The sequence below is a fragment of the Mobula hypostoma genome, chromosome 4, assembly GCF_963921235.1.
Source record: "Mobula hypostoma chromosome 4, sMobHyp1.1, whole genome shotgun sequence".
Lineage (NCBI taxonomy): Eukaryota > Metazoa > Chordata > Chondrichthyes > Myliobatiformes > Myliobatidae > Mobula > Mobula hypostoma.
In genome coordinates, this window is record NC_086100.1 from 195,194,008 (window position 1) to 195,217,792 (window position 23,785).

The window sequence follows — 23,785 nt, forward strand, 5'->3', positions numbered from 1 at the left end:
AAAGCCATCTTCGCCATTCTGTTCTCCTGCAAGTCCACTTTCAGGGAGCCATATAATTGAACTCAATTTCAAGGGCTCGTCATCTCATGTTCTCGATATTTATTATGATTTCTTCTTTTTGCATTTGTGCAGTTTGTTGTCTTCTGCACTTTGGTTGAACGCCCAAGTTGATCGGTCTTTATTTGATTCTGTTGTGGTTACTATTCTAGAGATTTACTGAGTATGCCTATAAGAAAATGAATCTCAGGGTTATATACGGTGGCATATTGTGCTCCTACATCCGTCCTCAGCACCTCGCGAGCTGCCGAGCACCACCTTCACTGATTTGATTTAACCCAAAATTATGCATTTCACTGTACACGAGGCAAATAAAGCTGAAATCTTTAATAGGCTGCGGGGAAATTAATTTAATTTTGCCAACTCATTGTGGACCGTACATCTGTTTCCTTGCAGTGCACTTTCTCTAGACCTGTCACATTCCACTCTTGTTTTACCGTATACTGCCTTGTTTTTATTAATTTATCAATATATCTATTTATCTACTTAGAGATACAGCATAGCAACAGGCCCTTCATGCCACCCAATTACACCCGTGTGACCAATTAACCCACTAACTGGCAGGCATTTGCAATCTGGGAGGAAACCAGAGCACCTGGAGGAAACTCACAGGGTCACAGAGAGAACACACTCCATGGACAGTATGCAAGGCAAGCTTCTCCACGGTACATGTGACAATAATAAACCGATTTACTGAGGGACAGCATGGACAAATGGCCTCCTTACAGAACTATGAAACTCTCCGCAGGAGACAAGGCCACTGAGCCTACGTTTTGTACAAGAGATCCCATTACTTTGAAGGAATAAAATAATTCCAGGGATCAGGAGACTAGGCATTCTTGCAGCCAGGCAGGTTGATGCGGGCATTTGGAAGAGGGTACAATATCATTAGAATATATGACACACGAACAGAATTAGGCCATTCAGCCCATCAAGTCTTTTCCACCACTTCATCATGGCTTATCCATTTCCCTCTCAACCTCATTCTTCTGTCTTCTCCCCGTAACCCTTCATGGCTGTACTAATCAAAAACCTATCAGCCTCCACCTTAAAAGCACCAGTGACCTGGCTTCCACAGCCACCTGCGGCAACAAATTAGGCAGATTCACCACCCTCTGGCTAAAGAAATCCCTCATCTCTGTTCTAAATGGATTTCCCTCTGTCCTGAGGCTGTGTTCTCTGATCCTACTATGGAAAAAAAAACCCTCTTGATCTTACAGTAGATCAAAAGGTCGGCACAATATTGTGAGGCGAAGGAAAGGTTGGCATAACATCATGAGGCGAAGGGCTTGTGCTGTGTTGTAATATTCCATGGTCTGTATATTAGTCTTCAACCATCATCTCTCAGTTAAATTATCAACTATGTATAGACACATGAAGTAAAAACTCTTCTAGATACCCAAGTGATCATGCTGAATTATTCAATTAATCTTCCCTATGATCTAAAGATACTCTATGGACAGAAAAGGAGCTGAAAGCACAGAGTGGAGGAGAAACTCATTTCAGTTAGAGGCATGACAGGAATTAAGTAACTTCAACATGGGTTGTGCATTTATAAACCATAACATATAACTAATTGCTAGCTAACCCACTCGTCTTACCTTCAGATCGGGAGAAGTAGATACTGTTCTCTGCCATCTTGAGAGATTGAGGTCCACCAGTGTCCATAGTGAGAGGCTACAGTGAAACACAAACATGAATCATTAACACACAAGAACATCCTTGGGTTCTCGAATATTACATACAGGAATGGGTATTCATTCAGAGGGTGATTTCCACAATATTAGAATGCAAATTTATTTTTGATTACGCTAAAGATCAGAACAGGTGGCAGGTGGGGATAACGACTCTACCAAAGGAGATCTAAGATGCTCCTTCCCTCTGTTAGCTTGCTGGTCACTCTTAGGCAAGGTGTAGCAGTTCAGGGTCATATGAAGCCATGGGAACAGGTGGTGGATGGTCGTATGAGCAGCTGATACATATCGTAAGTCCTGGTTATGCGACCACTGACACCAGGCAGACAATCTCTGAAGAGTATTGATAATGGCTGGGGTCATCCCTCTTGTAAAGACACTGCCCAGATGATGGGCAAACCACTTCGGTAGAAAAATTTGCCAAGAACAATCGAAGGCTTTTCCACAGGGCTGAAATGGCCAACACAAGGGGGCATAGTTTCAAGGTGCTTGGAAATAGGTACCGAGGGGATGTCAGGGGTGAGTTTTTCCACGGAGAGTGGTGGGTGCGTAGAATGCACTGCCAGTGGTGGTGATGGAATGGGATACAATAGGGTCTTTTCAGAGCCTCTTAGATAAGTATGTGGAGCTTAGAAAAATAGAGGGCTATGCGCTAGGGAAATTCTAGGCAGCTTCTAGAGTAGGTCCCATGGTCGGCACAACACTGTGGGGCAAAGGGCCTGTAATGTGCTGCAGATTTCTATGTTCTGAAGGGTAACTTTTTCCACGCAGAGTAGGAGTTCCCAACCTGGGCTCCATGAAACCCCTGGTTCATGGTGAAGCTGTAGTGTGTGGGTGTGACTTATTTTCCAGTCAAACACCACTTCGGCCACTGACAGGAGAGTCTACAAAGTACCGCCACTCTTTCCCCTTGGCTAGCTGCATGCACGGCACCTATGTGAGAGCTTCGCTCTCTCTTTTCCCTTGTCCCTAGGGCATGCTACACAGAACCACTGGGAACGTATGCTCTTCATGCACTTTTTGCTAAGTATCTGTTTGTTGAATTTTTTGCTTTGTAGTTTGTGTAACTTGAGGGGACTTAAATGTTGGGTCAAATTTTTAGTGTCTGCAAATTAATGATTAACATGCTTATTTCTAGTTAGTGTTTTCTGTCTTGCTCACCAAACCCGCGAACCTGCTGCCACATTACAAAGGCTCCAGGGCATAAAGAAGGCTGGAAACCTAGAGGGTGGTCAGTGCATGGAATCACACACACACACAAAATGCTGGAGGAGCTCAGCAGCTCAGGCAGCATCTATAGGGGGAAATAAAGAGTCGACATTTCGGGTCACGGCCTGAGACGTCTGAGACATCAACTGGTCATTCCACTCCATAGGTGCTGCTGACCTGGTGAGCTCTTCCAGCATCTGCAGACGATCTTGCATTCAGTACACAAAATTAGCTACCAGAGCAATTGGTTGAAGCAGGTACAGTAATAAATATTTCAAAGGAACTTGGACAGGTACATGGAAAGAAAAGCTTTAGAGCAGGGGTTTTCATGGACCCCTCAGTTAATGGTATAAAAAAAACATTGGGAACCCCTGGTTTAGAAGGATACAGGCCAAACAGGGGCAAATATGAGCAGCATGAAATAGTCGGAACGGACCAGAGGACCTGCTCACAATGCTCTCCTCAGCACCTTCCATGTTCACAGACATTTCTGAGACTCACCGGGAAAGCTATCTCACAGAGTTTTTCAACCCATTCTTCACTGATCGACTTCTCTGCCGCGAAAGTATACAGCTTTTCCTCCATTTCGATGGTGAAGGCAGACATGGAATTCTTCGGACACACCTCGTTCGGGGCATTTGTGATGCTGATGCAGTCGGACAGCCGGATGATCTTTTTATCCATCTTTTTGGTAGACTGCTTCTCGGACACAGTGACCCCATCCTTGCTGTCGAAGAACTCCAACCGGGAGATCCCATGCTGGCTGGCTGGATACAGGATAAACCAATTCTTCTTCCAGCTTTTCTGAAACAGGACCACAAAGAAAATGTAAGGAGCAGGCACAACATAACGTGGCCAATTAAAATTGATAGAATACAGAAATTCAGACTGAGAGATCTGATCAAGGTTTATGAGATTATGAGAGGCATAGATAGAGCAGACAGACAGTATCTTTTACCCTGGGTTGAAATGTCTAATAGCAGAGGGCATGAATTTAAGGTGAGCAAATTTAAGATAATTTTAAAGGAGATGTGAGGGGCAAGATTTGTTTTTTTGTTATATATATATTTTTTAAAAACACAAGAGAGTGTGGGTGCTTGGAACATGCTGTTTGAGACAGTGGTAGAGACAATTACATTCAGGATTTTTAAAGAGACATGTAGATAGGCACATGAATCCTTCCCTTCATTAGTTATTGTGTGTTATGTGTACTACTGGGCTTTATACCCTGGTTCAAAGAAATTTCTCATTTCTATAGACATTATATGGTTATATACATTATATACAAAAAAGGCATCCATTAGTCTTGCAAGACCATGGCACTGTGCCTGGAAAGTCTTCACTCTCCAGGGCACAGGCCTGGGCAAGGTTGTATGGAAGACCAGCAGTTGCCCATTCTCCATGACACCAATGTTGTCCAAGGGAAGGGCATTAGGACCCATACAGCTTGGCACCAATGTCGTCACAGAACAGTGTGTGGTTAAGTGCCTTGCTCAAGGACACAACACGTTGCCTCAGCTGGGGCTCGAACTCACGACCTTCATGTTGATGTTAACACCTCCAATTTTTATTCCATCTAGGTCTTCTATTTCTCTGAGAATCATTTCACTATAGATATTAAATAATTCCCGTGAGGCAACGCATCCCTGTCTAACTCCTCTTTGAATTTTAATCCCACTGCTTATGTTATCATCAATTTTTACTGCCGCTGTTTGATTCCAATATAAATTTTGAAGCAGTTGCTGGTCCCTTCCGTCAATGTTTAGCTTAGTGAGAATTTTAAATAATTTTTCATGTTGCACTTTGTCGACTGCTTTAGTGAAATCAATAAAACATTTAAAAAAATCATTTGATAATCAATTACCCTTTCCGAAAGCATTCGTAATATGAAAATTGTGTTCCTAGTTCCTCTATCCTCAATAAACCCATATTGCAGTTTAGAAGTTTTTTAATTCGACTCAGAACAATTCTCAACAAAATCTTTATTATGTGACTCATAAGACTGATTGTTCTATAATTTTCGCAGTTCCAGGAATTTTTGGCGGAGTTATAAATATTGATTTCAAGAAATTGTCAGGCAATACACCAGACTCATAAATGCCATTAAACAGTTCAAAAATATCAATGCCCAGATCTTCTAGGGCTTGTATCATTTCCACTGAAATTTCATCAGGTCCAGTGGCTTTACCATGTTTCATGCCTTTCATTGCTTTAGGGTGTTTAGTATCTGGGGGTTCCCCTCTATTATCTTCAAAAAGCTGCTCTATATACTGAATCCACCTCTCACATACTTTATCAGGATCTGTTAGTTTGGATCTGTCTGCTGATCTTATGATCCTGTAGAGGAGGTTTTCTTAATTCCAGTAATTTCCTTAATTTTTTGTACATTTCTTTGCTGTTGTTAATACAGCCTCCTACTTCATTGCATTTTTGAGTCAGCCACTCTTCCTTTGCAATATTGCACAATTGTCTGGTCTGCCTGTCTAGCTCTCTGTATTGCACTTCATTATTCTTCACCAACCTTCTTTGTTCCATCAGATCTAAAATTTCTTTGGTTATCCACCCCTTGTTGGTGTGTTGGATTTCTTGCACTGGGATTATCTCCTCTGCTGATTGCATAGATGTTGTTTCGTTTTCATTGAGGTGTTCTTCTACAGCTGTTTTGAATTGTTGCTTAAGTATGCTATCATCTTTAAGTTCTCCCAACATATATTTCTTTCTCTTTTTTCCATGTTTCGGTTTCTTTAATTTTGTTTTGATGGTAGCTATTACTGGATGGTGATCTGAACCACAGTCTGCTCCCGGGTAGGCTTTAGAATTTATTATATTATCTCTAAAGCGGTTCATTGATGGTAATGAAATCTATTTGATTCCTTGTTCTATCTCCAGGGCTAATCCAAATACACAATCTACGTGGATGGTTTTTATACCAAGTATTGGTGATCACTTGGTCGTTTCTGACACACCAATCAGTAAACCTTTCTCCATTTTCATTTTTCTCCCCTAATCCAAAAGGTCCTATGATGTTATCACCCCTTTCCTGTCCAACTTTGGAGTTAAAGTCTCCCATGTATCTTTACAAAGTTCTCTTAAACATTGAAAACATTGCACGCACCATTTGCACTGGCTGTCATGACACTAAGTAAAGATTCCCCTCATTACCCTTAAACTTTTCCCTCATAACCCATGACATCTAGTTATAGTTCTTCCCAAACTCAGTGGAAAAAGTTTGCTTGCATTTGTCTACCTCAATCAAATCTCCACCAAATCTTCTGCAGTACATACCAAAGAATAAAGACCTAACCTATTCAATCTTTCCTTATAACTCAGGTCCTTCAGTCCCAGCAACATCCTTGTAAAATTTCTCTGCACTCTTTCAATCTTATTTGCATCTTTCCTGGAGGAAGATGACCAAAACTGCACATGATACTAAAAATTAGGCCTCACCGACGTCTTGTATGTCTACCTTAAATCTATTCGTCCTAATCTTGAGATTATGTCTCCTAGTTTGTGTCTCCCCCACCAGTAGAAACAACTTTCCCGCCCCTTCTCTATGTTTTTGTAAGATCTCCTCGAATTCTGTCAACAAATATAGTCCCAGGAAACTCAGTCTCGTCCCACACTAGCAGTTCCCAACCTGGGACCCATGGACCCTTTGCTTACTGGTATCGGTCCAGGGCATAAAAAAGATTAGGAACCCCTGTCCTAGACTAAGCCTCTCATCTCTGGTGGGCCTCCTCCAAAGCCAGAATACATTTCCTCAAGTAAGGAGACCAGAACTGCACGCAGTGCTCCAGCACATCTTTTCAAGGTGAGGAACATGGAAACAGCTGGCAGATGACCCTGGAGACAGGCAGTATTAGTGGGCCGCATTAGCAGAGCTCACGATCCAGAAAATGACTCTCCACAGATCCAAGACCTGCAGCAACTCCTCTGGGAGCCAAGCACAAACAAGCCTCTGCATAAACATCCTACTACATTGCCACCCAATGAATCATCCCAATGTTAAGGAAGGCATTTGACAGGCCAGCACTGAGAACCCGTGCTCCCAAAACAGGACTTGAAGAACCAATCACAGACACAAGAAATTCCGCAGATGCTGAAAATCTTCAGCAACACACACACACAAAACGCTAGAGGAACTCAGCAGGTCAGGCAGTACAGAGAGGAATAGATATTCGATGTTGCGGGCTGATTTCCTTCATTGGGACTGGAAAGGAAAGGGGAAGAGTCAGAATAAGTAGGAAAGATGGTGGGGATGAAGTAAGAAGCTTGGAGGTGATAGGTGGAAAAGGTAAAGGGCTGAAGGAGAAATCTGATAGGAGAGGAGAGTGGACTGTGGAAGAAAGGGAAGGACGAGGGGAACCAGGGGGAGGTGACAGGCAGATGAGCTGAAGAGCCGATAGAGTTAAAATATGTAGTTTCTCACAACTATCATTTCTATATGGTCAAACACTCCCTTTGAAAATATCACCCATCAACAAATTTCCTCGAAGTGGAGGGCAGGAGAAGGTAGCTGATGGAGGTGTACAGGATTATAATGGGTTACAGTGAGAAAACTCCACTGAGGATGGTCCCAAGCTTGCCTGTAACAGGAGGAGAGTTGGGCAGGGGGCTAGCAACCCCATCCCATAAAAACCCAAAGCTACAGAAATGCCAGAAGCACCAAAGACCTCATCGTTGGGGACAACGTGAAGGATTGACTCAGGACCAGAGGACTCTGGTGAGCTGCTCCTGGTGGCCTATGCCCCAGTAGGGGTGATGGGTTTAAGATTAAGAAGACACTTCATAAATATACAACCCAAGATTAAGAGTGGCACTATAGACACTATATGAGGCAGCATAGTAGTATAGTGGTCACTATGTTCTCCCCATGAATGTATTGGTTTGCTCCTGTTTCCTTACACATTCAAAAGTCATACGGGTTAAGGTTATTAAGTGTGGGCACAACTTAGTAAGTTGCGATACTTACAGGCTGGCCCCACGCATGCAGGGATAGACTGGACATTGATGCGAAATGACAGATTTCACTGTATGTTTCGACGTACACGTGACATAAAGCTAATCTCTTTTCCTATCTCCAGGAACCCACTAGTCTCGGTTAATAATTTGCCCAAATATCTCCCTTAAAGCTCCCCCTCCCACCTCAAGTGCAGGTATCATCCTTGTTCGCGTCACTCTTTCCAGTCTCTTTTATAGATGTACATGTCACAAATAAAGCTCATTTCTCTTCTTTAGAAATGCAAATATTTCCTTTAAAATGCACTGAATAGCTGATGTATTAAATTTCCGTTCTGGTCATGCTAGGCTTGATTTATAACCGAACACCTTGCATGCTTTGTACCAAGATGAACATTGAGAAGCATTCACCATCAGGGACCCCCACCCACCACCCAGGCCATGTTCCCCTCTCACTGCTGCCATCAGGAAGGTGGTACAGGAGCCTCAGGACCCACACCACCCGATTGAGGAACAGTTATTACCCCTCAACCATCAGGCTCTTGAGCCAAAGGGGATAACTTCACTTGCCTCATCATTGAAATGTTCCCACAACCAAGAGAATCACTTTCAAGGACTCTTCATCTCACGTTCTCAACATTTATTCTTTCTCATTTATATTTTTTTGTGCTTGCACAGTTTGTTGTCTTTTGCACACTGGTTGAATGCCCGGGTTGCTGCAGTCTTTCTATTATGGTTATTATTCTATAATGGATTTATTGAGTATGCCCACAAGAAAATGCATCTCAGGATTGTATATGGTGACATGTACATACTTTTATAATAAATTTACTTTGAACTTTGAGATGTTAAAACGTCAATAACTTCACTGGCAGGGATTGGTTATTTTGCTGGCGATTGGGTAGCAGGTGTGTGCAGAATGTAGCGGAAAGCACCATCACTTGTGGTGTCGCTGGGTAACCAAAGCACGTGGAACCACAGGGGAGCTTCATTCATCTTACAGGATAGGAGGCCCTTCAGCCCATCGTCAATACTGGCTCTTACTGCGCTCCCATCAGTCCTGTTTGCCCACAATCCTCTGTATTCTATTCTCTCTCGCACATCTAAATCCCCTTCATCTCCGATTCTACCTCTCAACTACACACTGGTTCAAATTCCAAAGTAAATTTATTATGAAAGTACATATATGTCACCATATACAGCCCCGAGGTTCATTTTCCTGCGGGCATTCACAGTAGAACAGAGAAATATAGAATCAAGGAAAAACTACACACAAAGACTGACAAACTAATGTGCAAAAGACTATTTGTGCAAATAAGGGAGGGAGGGAACGTCGACTCAGACCATGAGAGGCCTGCGTCGGGCATTTTCGTGCCTTACAAAGTGCAGATTGGAAGTGCAAATTAAAAAAATGAGTAAAATAAGTAAAAATAATACTGAGAACATCTGTGAGTTATAGAGTCCTTGAAAGAGAGTCAGTAGGTTGTGACATTAGTTCAGAGCTGTGGTGAGTGAAGTTATCCACGCTGGTTCAGGGCTATTAGCTGTTCCTGAACCAGGTGGTGTGGAACCCAAGGCTCCCTGTACTTTGTTCCTATTAACAACAGTGAGAAGAGGGCATGGCCTGGATGGTGGGGGACCTCGATGATGGCTGCTGCTTTCTTGTGGCAGTCCATAGACACAAGTTCCACAAGAAAGCAGCATCCATCATCAAGGACCCCCACCATCCAGGTCATGCCCTCTTCTGTAAGATTTGCTCAATGGTGGGGAGAGCTTCCTCTGTAACGGATTGGGCTGTACGCACCACTTTTTGCAGGCTTTTCTCGGTAGGGTAATTTACAGCAGCCAGTTAACCTACTGACCCGTACATCATCGGAATGCAGGAGGGAAAACAGTTCCCAGGGAAACACACCCCGTCACAGGAAGAAACGTGAAAATTCCACATGAACAGTTCGAAAGGTTGAGATTGAACCCAGGTCACGGTGAAGATGCACGAGTTAGTTGGTTAATTGGTCACACGTGAGACCACACCTCCAGGTTCAGGAACAGTTTTTCCCTCTCAACGATCACACTCCTGAACCAGAGGGGATAACTTCACTGACCTCAATTCTGAACTGATGCTGCAACCTGTAGACTCACTCTTGAGGACTCTATAACTCATGTTCCCAATATTCATTGCTTACTTAATATTATTATTTTCTTCTTCTTTAAAAATATTTGCACAGTTTGTTGTCTTTTGCACACCGGTTGTTTGTCCCTATTTGTTGTGTGTGGTCTTTCATTGATTCTATTGTGTTTCTTCATATTTACTCTGAATGCCCACAAGAAAATGGGTATGGGTATATATATTAAGGCATCCGTTAGTCTTGCGAGACCATGGATCTGCGCCTGGGAAGTCTTCACTCTCCAGGGCGCAGGCCTGGGCAAGGTTGTATGGAAGACCAGCAGTTGCCCATGCTGCAAGTCTCCCCTCTCTACACCACCGATGTTGTCCAAGGGAAGGGCAACCATATACATGTATACAGCTTGGCACCGGTGTCGTCACAAAGGAATATGTAGTTAAGTGCCTTGCTCAAGGACACAACACGTGGTCTCGGCTGGGGCTCCAACTCACGACCTTCAGATTGCTAGTCCAATGCCTTAACCATTTGGCCACGTGTATGTATATATGTACTTTGATAATTAATCTACTTTGAACTTGTTTTGAACTGGACAGGAAGGGTTCATTGGGCCAGAAGGGCCCGTTGCCATGCGTATCTGAGTAAATAAATGTGTAGCACTCAGCTATATTGGCTCGTATGTATCTAGGGGAAACCCCGTCCGCCGTCCATCTGGTCTCCCGGTTGTGTCGGTTGCTGTACAACTGTCACCGAATTCAGCTTCAAACATCAATCATCAGCCAGCACACACTGTACATTTTACCAGTTACACTTTATAGATATTACTACATCTATGAGATTAATCTAAGTTCAATACAAAAAAAGGAATGGAAAAGGCACCAGATTTATCAACGTTCAATTTCTTTGTGCAAACGTTGGAGCTCGGGAACCTCTTCGGGACCACTCTGACCCTGTCGACTCGCGGCTCGGGACCACCCAGAGTGATCATTCTGAGCTTTCCCCGCATGTCCGTCGTCCTCACGGTCTCTCCTCCGACTCGCCAAAAGCCCCCGGCTCCCGGTCATGAGACAGCGTATCGCCCCAAGAAAGAATAACATGGACACCCATTGGCTGATAATACACCTGCTGTCTGTTGTAACCCAAGCAAATTGCTAGCTGGAGACTTTCTCAGCATTTAACATAACATAGAAGCCATTTTAATTCACATACGCAGTAACATAAAAGATTAACATAACAAAGAATCCATTTTAATTTTAACATAACAAAGAAGAAACCCCTTACAAATGGAACGATGCACTGGCTCGCACTGCCCGAATCCAAAAAGATAAATTGCAGGACTAAGGGGAAGAGGAATTAGGACTCATCATATTTCAGAGATACGCTCAGTCAAACTGCCTTCTCCTCCTCTGCCAGAGGATTCAGTTGTCCCTACATCCTCTTTGACTGCCTTCACAAGGTAATTGGTAAACTATTGTCACGTGTAGCAGGATACAGTGAAAAATCTTTGCACTGGACGCCATCCAGAGAGATCATTCCACACGCAAGCATGTCAAGGTAGTACAGAGCCAAAAGCAGTAACAATGTGCAGAATAGAGTGTTACGAAGGAGTGTGAGCAGTGGCCATTTGGCCCGTTGAGTCTGAGATCACGAGGGAAGGAAGGCTGTTCTTCTCACTCAGTCTGTAACCAATGGAAACAAAATGTTTCCGTCCAAGGGCCACAGCTGGACAAAACTGAAAGGAAAATGAGTCGAAACCGCCAAAGACACTCAGCAGGTAACGCAGTATTTGTGGAGAGAGACGCACAGAGCTAACGTTTTGGGTCAATGAACTTCCATTAGATCTGCAGTCAGAAGAAACATCAAAGATTTTAACCCAAAACGTCGACAATTCCTTTCCACCAGTGCTGCTCGACCTGCTGACTTCTTCCAGTAGATTACTTGTTCCAGTGCCTACAGACTCCCACGCCGTCATTAAATATTCAGACCTTTTCTCTTTCTATCGATGCTGCCGGGCCTGTTGAGTATTTCTGGCACCTTTTCTTTTGTTAGTGTGCCACGATAGTGTAGCGGTTCGCACGGCACCATTACAGCTTGGGGCATTCCGGCATTCGGAATTCAATTCCAGCACCGTCTGTAAGAGGTTTGTACATTCACCCCATGACCACTCACAGTTCCTCTGGGCACTCTGGTTCCTGCCCACAGTCCAAAGATGTACCAGTTAGTAGGCTAATTGGTGATTGTAAATTGTCCTGTGATAAGGTGAGGATTAAATAGATGGGATGCTGGGCACCCCGGTTTGTTGGGCCAGAAGGACGTGTTCCGTGTTGCACCTCAATAAATAAATAAATAACATTATTTCGGTTTATCACAATCTGACACCTTAATCACCACTTATATGTGCATGGCAGCATAGTGGTCGGCTCAACACTCAACAGCGCTAGTGATCGGGGTTGAATTCCTGCCACTGTCTGTAAGGAGCTTGTCCTTAACCCATGTCAGCATGGGTTCCTCCCACATTCCAAAGATGTGCAGGTTAGGGTTAGCCAGTTCTGGACATGCTGTGTTGAGCATGGCAACGCTAGCAGGCTGCCCCAGCACATCCTCAGACTGTGTAGGCTGTTGACACAAATGACGTATTTCACCGTATGTTTCGATGTATAAAAAGGCATCCGTTAGCCTTGCAAGACCATGGACCTGCGCCTGGAAAGTCTTCACTCTCCAGGGCGCAGGCCTGGGCAAGGTTGTATGGAAGACCAGCAGTTGCCCATGCTGCAGGTCTCCCCTCTCCACAACACCAATGTTGTCCAGGGGAAGGGCATTGGGACCCATACAGCTTGGCACCAGTGTCGTCGCAGAGCAATGTGTGATTAAGTGCCTTGCTCAAGGACACAACACGTTCCCTCGGCTGGGGCTCAAACTCACAACCTTCAGGTAGCTAATCCAATGCCTTCATCACTTGGCCACGTGCTCACACACATCTCGATGTACATGTGACAAAAAGTTCAAAGCAAATTTATTATCAAAGTGCATATATGTCACCATAGACAACCCCAAGATTCATTTCTTGCAGGCATTTATTGTAAATACAAAGAGAAAAAGGTAAAAACATAATAATAAATAAATAATCATTAAATATCAAGAACATGACATGAGGAGTCCTTGAGAGTGAGTCCATAGGCTGTGGGAACAGTTTAGTGATGGGGTGAGTGAAGCTGAGTGAAGTTATCCCCTTTGGTTCAAAAGCCTAATGGTTAAGGAGTAATAACTGCTCCTGAACCTGGTGGTGTGGGTCCTGAGGCTCCTGTACCTTCTTCCTGATGGCAGCAGCGAGAAGAGAGCATGGTAGTGATCAACTATACAGTAAATGAAAGGACACTTAGGAACACAGATGCAAAGAGGAATTTTGGAGCACACATCCAAAGGTCACTGAAGAAGCAACACAAGAGTCTGGCCTGGATGGTGGGGATCCCTGAGGATGGATTCTGCGTTCCTGCAACAGCACTGCATGTAGATGTGCTCAATGGTAGCTAACCTTTATCAACACATCTCAGATTTTCAACAAAATAATTGACTTCCTAAACTCTGAGACTGCAATCAGCCACGAAAGTTTTTCAAAAGTGTCAATTCTTGGGAAACGATCAGATCCGTTCATCACTGATTCAGCTCAGAATTCATATTCACCAGTAATCTCATTAATCAGCTTCTCCACGTCAGTATTCTCTGAAGAGGGGAGGTTCTTTGTGAACAGTCAGGCAACTTCTTTAGTGCACAACAGTTTGTTGTTAGATTCATCATTTCAAGATCCTTCCTCTTTCTGGAAAACCCCAGTACAGATCTGTCAGTAACTGCACAGCACACTGGCAGAGGCTCATAAGGGCAACACCCAAATCTTTTCTCAACCCTCTCAGAAGCCAACAGTGTACACACGCTTTCATGTCAAACAGGGCTCTCAACCAATGCAAAGCATTCACATTCATAGGAGCATCAATCGTGGAGAGCATTCTGACAGGCTGCATCACCATCTGGTACGGAGGGACCACTGCATAGGATTGAAAAAAGATGCAGAGAATTGTAAACTCGGTCATGGACACTAGCCTCACCACCACCGAGGACACCTTCAAAAGGACCACCACCACCCCAGAAATGCCCTCGTCGCATTGCTACCATCAGGGAGGAGGCACAGAAACCCCAAAGACACACACTCAATGTTTTAGGAACAGCTTTTTCCCCTCTGCCGTCCGATTTCTGAATGGACAATGAACCCATGTACACTACCGCATTATTCTGCATTACTTACTGAAAGGCCAAGAGAGAGTAGACAGTGATAGAACAGAGAAGAGACGAAATTTCTTTAGCCAGAGGGTGGTCAATCTGTGGAATTCATTGCCACGGATGACTGTGGTGGTTAAGACGTTGGGTATACATTGCCTTGTAAAGGATTTTGTTTACATAAATGAATATTACAAACAGGGATTTTGATCAATTTAACTGAGAATTTTTATTTGTGAATCACATGCTCCTTTTTTCACAGCAGAGCCCAAAAACGGAACATTGTAAAGCATTAAAACCTAAAAATTCAAAATCTGAAATATCAGCAGTTCAAAAGTATTCATCCCCCTTTGCTCAGTACTTGGTTGAACCACTTCTCGCAGCTATTACGACCAGAAGTCCTTTTGGATAAGTCTCTATTAGCCTTGCACAATGTGATGGAGTAAGATTTGCTCATTCCTCCTCGCAAAATTGGTCAAGCTGTGCCAGATTAGTTGGGGAGCGATGGTGGACAACAATCTTGAGGTCTTGCCAGAGATGTTCGATTGAGTTAAGGTCAGGATTTACTGGGCTACTCAAAGGTCATCAATTTTGTTCATTTGAAACCACTCCATGGTTGCTGTGGCAGAGTGTTGTCCTGTTGAAAGACAGACTTCCTCCCCAGTTTAAGCTCTTTGGCAGGAGCCATCAGATTTTTATCCAGGGATCTCTCTGTATTTAGCAGCATTCATTTTCCCATCAATCCTGACCAGATTTCCAGTCTCGGTGGGTGAAAAGCATCCCCATAGCATGATGCAACCTCCACAATATTTTACAGTAGGGATGCTGTTACCCGGCTGACACACGTACTGCTGAGTGTTGAGACCAGTATGTTTGAATTTAGTCTCAACTGACCACACAACCTTCTTTCACATCTTTACAGTATTTTCTAAGAGACACCTTGCAAAGTCTTTCCAGACAAGGAAATGCTTTGTGTATTAGCCAGGGCTTATTCCTTGCCACGCTTCCATAAATACCCTTTTTGGTGCAAGGCTTTAAAGATTGTGGAGACATGAATTTCATCTCCAGTTGCAGCCACTGACTTCTGCAACTCAAAGTGACTGTTGGCATCACAGTAGCCCCTCTTACAGATATTCTGCTCCGGCGACTAAGTTCAGAGGGGCAGCATGACCCAGGCAGTGTGGCTGTGGTTACATATCTTTTCCCCTTTTTACATGATGGACTGCACTGAGCTCCAGGTGTGTTCAGTGCCTTTGAGATGGTCTTGTACCCGTCCCCAGATTTGTGCTTCTCCATTGACTTGTCTTGAATGCCTTTTATCTTCATTTTGGTTTGGTCTGTTGAAAATCTACCATAGTGTTGGACCTTACAGAGAGAGGGGGAATTTATTCAGAGGATCCTTCAATTTTCAACATCAACAATTGGGTGAGTTGGTAAGGTAATATATAGCGTTGCACCTGAGGAAAATTACCATAGTAATTACAAAGGGGATGAATACTTCTTCAGCCTCACAATTTTAGTTTTAAGTTTTCAGTAAATTGTTGACAGGTTTTGGAAATTTTCTTTTGACTTGACATGATGCACAATATTTTGTAGATCAGCTCAAAACTTCCTACTTCAATACTTTAAATTTAGAAAATGAGACAGTAAAGTGTGAAAATTTTATCAAGGCACTGTATTAAGGCAGAGATTGATTGGCTCTTGGGGTGTCAGGGACGGGTAGCACCTCTGGTGGGGGAACATGTCGCGTCCTTTTCAGGGCGGTTAGTCCACCTTTGGTCCCCACCTGGCACTCAGCTCTCACCTGTGGCTCCCCGTAGCTGTTTGCATGCGACAGCGGCCACACCCCAGGCAACGGCTTCGACAAGCCGGCTAAACCAGGTGAGGGTAGCTGACGGGTCTGAAACCCTCGGTGAGATAGGGAGTTGTCTATCCCAGCATGTGAAGACAGACTCCAGCGGATTGAGCGGACGAGACCAATGGAAGGTCCAACGGTCAAGAAGGCGGTCTCTGCAAGCGTCGTGGAACGTGTAGAGCAGGACAAGACACAGAAGACGTCCTGGTCATCCACTGCGCCTAGTCCCGTCTCCAGCTGTCTCGACTCTGTCTTGCCACTGGATCCAGATGGGAATTGGGAAGAGAGAGTGAGGCTGACGCTGCGCAACTCTCCCTCACTTAAATCCAAACCACGCGCTAGTCTCGACACCATCATAATGGTGTCGAGGTCCTCATCGACAATGGACGAACACATCGATAGGCTCTTATTAATCAGAGCGTCAAAGGTTACAGGGAGAAGGCAGGAGACTGGGGCTGAGAGGGATAATAAATCAGCCATGATGGAATGGCGGAGAAGATTCAATGGGCCGAACAGCCTAATTCTGCTCTGTGTCTTATGGTCTATATTTCTTAATGTAATTTAGAGTATATTTTATGTATTACACCAAACTGCTGTCAAAAAACGAATTTCATGACATAGGTCAGTAATAATAAACCTCATTCTGTTCCCTTCCCCTCACCTACAACGCAATGTGTGCGTCTCAAATGCTTGGCTTCCTGCAACACCACAGTGGGCGCCTCAGTAGTGTAGTGGTTAGCGTGTTTGAGTTTGGATTTCTCTGTGAGAAGTTTATGCGTTCTCCCCATGGAATGTGTGGTGGTTTTCTCCGGGAGCTCCAGTTTCCTCCCACAGTCCAAAGACATACCCGTTTGGTAGGTTAATGGTCGTTGTAAGTTGTCCTGTGATGTGGCTAGGGTTAAGCTGAAGGGTTGCTGGCGCCATGGCTCTAAGGGCCGGTGAGGTCTATTCTTCACTGCATCTCTACATAAATAAATAAACAGACAATCCTTCTGAAGTATTTCATCAGCTGACCCAAGACAGGCACTTCACTGCAGCCAGTTATAAATCATGGTGCCTTGCTCCAGGTCATTCCAACCACACTGGAAAATCACTGACCCTTCAGGCAGAATCGTGGATTTGGAAAACAGGACCTTTGACCCAAATGACCAAGACATTAATTGGTGCTATTTCTTTTAGATCATACAACATTACAGGCCCTTCGACCCACAACGTTGTGCATACCTTCTAACCTAATCTAAGATCAATCCAGCCCTTCCCTCCTTCTTAACACTCCATTTTTCTATCATCCATGTGCATCTGTAAGAGTCTCTTAAATGGCCCTAACATATCTGCCTCTACCACCACTCCTGACAGGGCGTTCCACACACCTACCACCCCATGTCCAAAGTTCAAAGTAAATTTATTATCAAAATACATGTACAACCCTGAGATTTGTTTTCTTGCAAGCATACTCAATAAATCTATACAATAATAACTATAACAGAATCAATAAAAGACCAGACCCAACAGCTCAGACAAACACCAATATGCAAAAGACAACAAATTGTGCAAATGCAGAAAATATATAATAACATATAACAAAGGAATAAATATTGAGAACATGAGGTAAAAAGTCCTTGAAAGTGAGTCCATGGGTTGTGGGAACAGTTCAGTGATGGGGCGAGAGAAGTTGAATGAAGTTATCTCCACTTCACTGTGTGAATATGGACTGTGTTTGGCCCATACCCTGCTAAACCATTCCTATCCATGTACCAGTCAAAAACCCTTTTAAACATTGTAATTGTACCCATTGTAATGCACACAAAATGCTGGAGGAACTCAGCAGGTCAGGCAGCATCTTTAGAGGAGAATAAAGAATTATAGTTTCAAGCTGAAACCCTTCATTAGGACTCACGCCTACCACTTCCTCATTCTAAATACCGATCACCTTGTGTAAAAAAAAATTGCCCTTCAGGTCTCTTTTAAATCTTTGTCCTTTCATCTTAGACCTTCATTACGTGCCAAGACAGGTGACCCCAGCCATTATGAATACGGTTAAGAGATTGTCTGCCTGGCACCAGTGGTCACATAACCAGGACTTGTGATATGCACCGGTTGCTCATACGACCGTCCACCACCTGCTCCCATGGCTTCATGTGACCCTGATCGGGGGGCTGAGCTAGTGCTACACCTTGCCCAAGGGTGACCTGCAGGGTAGCAAAGGGATGGAGCGCCCTGCTCCTTCTTTGGTAGAGATGCACCCTGCCACGCAATTAAACCAACGCTATCTGGTTTAAACCAATGCTACCTCTTCTGGCGCAAGGAGAAGACCTTAGTTTAATTCAGCATAGTGCTTGGCATAGATATCGTGGGTCGTGCTGTCCTGTTCTACATTTTATGTTCTTTGTGGGCAACCATCTCCAACCAGAGATAATCAAAATTCCAGTCAGGGATCAGTGAGGGTTAATGGAAAACAACTGCCAAAATTATGAATGTTTTTTAAATCAATAGATCTTCTGTTAAAAGGAAGAAATAGATTTGTTGTTAAGTGTAGCAAGCAGCTACACGTCCAGCAGTGGTCTGTTACTACAGGAATAAGTTGATATGTTATTATCAGAATCATGGTCAGACAGTCAGAATGGAAACAAGCCCTTTGGCCCAACCCGTTCATGCAAACCAAGTCGTCTGCTTGTGTTACTTGTCCATTCCCAGGTCATGGGATTGGTTAATTCAGCACACGTTTGTGCTGGCAATGGTTTATTATTGTCACAAGTACCAAGATCTAATGAAAAGTTTGTCTTGCATACTGTTCCTACAGATGAAATCATCACACAGTTCATTGAGGTAAAGCAACGTAAAACAACAGCAATGCAGAATAAAGCGTAAAAGCTGCCGGAAAAGTACAGTGCAGGTAAACGATAAAGGGCAAGATCATAGCGAGGAAGATGGTAAGGTCAAGAATCCATCTTATTGCACAAGAGGTCTGTTCAAGAGTCTGATCAAAGTTGCCCTTGAGCCTGGCAATATACACCTTCAGAGCTTTGTATCATCGGCCTGATGGGAGAGGTGGGAGGTGGGATGGGAGGGGGATGTTAGAGGGAATGTCCAGGGTGGGTGATATTTGGATTATGCTGGCTGCTTTAGAGAGGCAGTGAGAAGTGCAGACATGGTCCACAGAGGGGACATGTGCTGAGCTGGGTCCACAGGTCTCAGAGACCCTGTTCCACCATGGTGTACGGTTATTGTGCCAGCCATCAGACAATCGGGGTTCAACCCCTGTTGCTGTCTGTAAGGAGTTGGTTTGTTCTTCCCGTGACCTCCCACATTCCAAAGACGTACGGGTTAGTAAGTTGTGGGCCTGATAAGTTAGCACCGGTGGTATGGTGACACTTGTGGGCTGCCCCCAGCACATCCTTGGACTGCCTTGGTCGTGGGTGCAAATGACACGTTTCACTGCATGTTTCCATGTCTTCATCATCATGGGCCATGTCAAATGACGTGGGTGAACACGGTCCAATGACCATGATTGTTTTTGGAAAATTTCTCTACAGAAGTGGTTTTCCATTGCTGGAGTACCTTTACAAGACAGGTGACCCCAGCTATTATCAATACTCTTCAGATATTGTGCGACCACTGACACCAGGCAGACAATCAGGACTTGAGATATGTACTAGCTGCTCATACAACCATCCACCACCTGTTCCCATGGCTTCCCATGACCCTGGTCAGGGGCTAAGCAGGTGCTACACCTTGCCCAAGGGTAACCTGCAGGCTAGCAGAGGGAAGGAGTGCCTTTAACCTCCTTTGGCAGAGGAATACCTCCACCCCGCCATCCCAATGTTTTGATGTGCATGTGACAAATATGTCTAGTCTTTATCCTGTGTTGTTCTGTGTTCTACAAGGTACTGCTGCCCAACACACCAGAAACGTTGTGCCAGGTTTTAGGGCACCTGTATCCTGAGATGGCTGAATACTATGCCAGTATACAGAAGGCATTAGTACTCCTCCTCTTCGATGCCTGGCTCTTGAGATATGGGACAGGGTCCACTTTTCTCAAGGTCTCATGCTGGACCTTTTTTATCTGGAGCCAGTGAGCTCTATCAAAGCCCGAAGTAAAGGGCCTTCACTTAACGTACGTCACTGCAGGTGTGACTGTTATGAAGCTGTTCTAACCTCATGTGCTAATTTTAGCAGAAAATACCTTCCCCAAACAACAAAGATTTCTGTACATTTACTGAGCAAACATCTCCTTCCATTCTGTAGCCTTGGAAGTGAAACGTATGGTGGTCAAAAGTCATTCATAAAGAGCTTGCAATCTTAGCAGTTCATCTATGGTTGCACAACAGGTTTTGCTAAGTGCTGGTCCAGAGACCTTTTATTTAAAAAATCAGAGACACAACAGACAGCAGATGCTGGAATTGGAGCAATGCACAATCTGCTGGAGGAGCCCAGCTGGTCGGGAAGCATCTACAGGAGAAATGGGCAGTCGATGTGTCAGGTCTAGATTCTTCATCCAACCATCCAGATGAACCATCTCCACCAGCCACTTCCCTCACTGCCAGGCTGCCTGACTTGGTTTAGTATTTTGTTATTAAATGATTATAACATGTTTATTGACCAGTCAGGGTTGTTAGCCTTGAGCTGAACCCCAAAACCCGGGAGGGCAGTTGGACCATTCTTAGTCTGGCATTAACCTTTTGATCTGTCTGGCATGAGTGACCCTACCAAGAGCCAAAGCACAAGGCCCTCATTCCAGCCAACATAGCTCTCCGAGTCACTGAGGCATACAAGCCTTCAAACCCTATGAGAAGGTTGTAGTCCTCTTGGAAGGGATAAGCTCCCACTACCTATTAAATGCTCCCAGTAGCGTGCGTCTCAAACAGCCTCTGACAACCAAGCCCAGCTCCTGGCCTTCACATGTGGCTTAGCCACTGTGCCTGGCAGAATCATTTCTACTGACAGGAGACGGGTCAAAGGCAGGTTACCAGCGCCTGAAAACCAGTTGCATTGAGCAGATGGGGCTCGTCAGCTTATCTCGAAGGAAAACTCTGATCTCAAACCTCCGCTGCCTTGCAGCTTTACCCACTCATGGGAAAGGATTAGGGAGTAAACCCCAAGTCCCTAAGGCAAGCCTCACTGAGTTCAACGCTGACTAGCAACTCCTGTGATGCCACTGGTACCAAATTGTATTGGTGTCTGCCATTCCTTCGGAATAACAGTGGGGGGGGGGGGGAGGGTCTGCTGCACGGGCAGCAACAACTTGTTCTCCATATTGTACTGCCCAGGCTTGCGTATCCAGACAGCTAGGACACAACATCTATAATTGGTGACCAATGGGGCGGGTGGGGGGCCTCACAATTAGAAATAAAATTACATAAAACAAACAGCAAAGAATGACTCCAGGCCATCATTGCTCCCCAGACAGCAGGAAAACAGGCTCTTCGGCCCAACTTGTCCACACTGACTGTGAGCTAGTCCCATCTGCTCACAATACAGGCAGCTCATTCCAAAATTCCACTCCATGAAGAAGCTGCCCCTGATGTCCCTTTTAAATCTCTCACCTCTGATGTTAAACCTGTGCCCTCTTGTTTTTAGCAGCCCCTCCCTGGGGAAAAAAGACACTGTGCTTTTTCCTGACTGTGCCCCTCATGTTTCCTCCGGGTGTTCCGGCTTCCTCCAACATCCCAAAGACGTGCAGATTAGTAAGTTCTGGGGATACTGTGTTGGCACCAGAATCATGGCGACACCAGCAGGCTGCCCCCACCACGTCCTCTGCCTGTGTTGGTACTTACTTTGGAAATTACCTAGGGTTACCCATAGCCCTCTATTTTTCTAAACTCCATGTATCTATCCAGGAGTCCCTTAAAAGACCCTTCTGTATCCACCTCCACCACCGTCGCCAGCAGCTCATTCCACACACTCACCAGAATAGGTTTGGAACGTATATTCTCACCACTCTCTGCGTAAAAAACTCACCCCTAGCATCTCCTCTGTACCTACTTCCAAGCACCTTAAAACTGTGCCCTCTCATGTTAGCCATTTCAGCCCTGGGAAAAAGCCTCTGACTATCCCCACGATCAATGCCTCTCATCATCCTATACACTTGTAGCTATGGGCACCCGTATGGGTCCTAGCTATGCCTGCCTTTTTGTTGGCTTTGCAGAACAATATACGTTCCAAACCTATTCTGGTATCTGTCCCCCACTTTTCCTTCGCTACATTGACGACTGCATTGGCGCTGCTTCCTGCACGCATGCTGAGCTCATTGACTTTATTAACTTTGCCTCCAACTTTCACCCTGCCTTCAAGTTTAGCTGGTCCATTTCCGACACCTCCCTCCCCTTTCTAGATCTTTCTGTCTCTATATCGGGAGACAGCTTGTCTACTGATGTCTACTATAAGCCTACTGACTCTCACAGCTATCTGGACTATTCCTCTTCTCACCCTGTCCCTTGCAAAAATGCCATCCCCTTCTCGCAATTCCTCCGTCTCTGCCGCATCTGCTCTCAGGATGAGGCTTTTCATTCCAGGACGAGGGAGATGTCTTCCTTTTTTAAGGCTTCCCTTCCTCCACTATCAACTCTGCTCTCAAACGCATCTCCCCCATTTCACGTACATCTGCTCTCACTCCATCCTCCCCCCACCCCACTAGGAATAGGGTTCCCCTGGTCCTCCCCTACCACCCCACCAGCCTCCAGGTCCAACGTATTATTCTCCGTAACTTCCGCCACCTCCAACGGGATCCCACCACTCAGCACATCTTTCCCTCCCCACCCCTCCCTGCTTTCCACAGGGATCGCTCCCTACGTGACTCCCTTGTCCATTCGTCCCCCCCATCCCTCCCCACTGATCTCCCTTCTGGCACTTATCCTTGTAAGCAGAACAAGTGCTACACATGCCCTTACACTTCCTCCCTTGCCACCATTCAGGGCCCCAGATAGTCCTTCCAGGTGAGGTGACACTTCACCTGTGAGTCGGCTGGGGTGATCTACTGTGTCCAGTGCTCCAGATGTGGCCTTCTATATATTGGCGAGACCCGACGCAGACTGGGAGATCGTTTTGCTGAACACCTACGCTCTGTCTGCCAGAGAAAGCAGGATCTCCCAGTGGCCACACATTTTAATTCCACATCCCATTCCCATTCTGATATGTCTATCCACGGCCTCCTCTACTGTAAAGATGAAGCCACACTCAGGTTGGAGGAACAACACCTTATATTCCATCTGGGTAGCCTCTAACCTGATAGCATGAACATTGACTTCTCTAACTTCCGTTAATGCCCCACCTCCCCCTTGTACCCCATCCGTTATTTATTTATTATTATTGTATTTTTTTCCTCTCCCTCTCTCCTTTTTCTCCCTCTGTCCCTCTGACTATCCCCCCCCCCACCTTGTCTTTGTCCCCGGACTTCCTGTCCCATGATCCTCTCAAATCCCCTTTGCCAATCACCTGTCCAGCTCTTGGCTCCATCCCTCCCCCTCCTGTCTTCTCCTATCATTTTGGATCTCCCCCTCCCCCTCTCAAATCTCTGACTAGCTCTTCCTTCAGTTAGTCCTGACGAAGGGTCTCGGCCCAAAACGTCAACTGTACCTCTTCCTAGCGATGCTGCCTGGCCTGCTGCGTTCACCAACAACTTTGAT

The 23,785-nt window shown here is 45.0% G+C and overlaps 1 protein-coding gene across 1 annotated transcript in view; it reads right to left on the reverse strand.

The window, feature by feature from the left end:
* The window catches only part of dok1b (docking protein 1b), a 98,981-nt gene that overhangs the window by 20,261 nt on the left and 54,935 nt on the right, over positions 1 to 23,785 (reverse strand). The window contains exons 2-3 of the mRNA XM_063047158.1: positions 3,462 to 3,764; positions 1,659 to 1,734 (exon numbers count right to left, since the gene is read on the reverse strand). Coding sequence (XP_062903228.1) covers positions 1,659 to 1,734; positions 3,462 to 3,764 — 379 coding nt within the window. The remainder of the gene's footprint in view (positions 1 to 1,658; positions 1,735 to 3,461; positions 3,765 to 23,785) is intronic.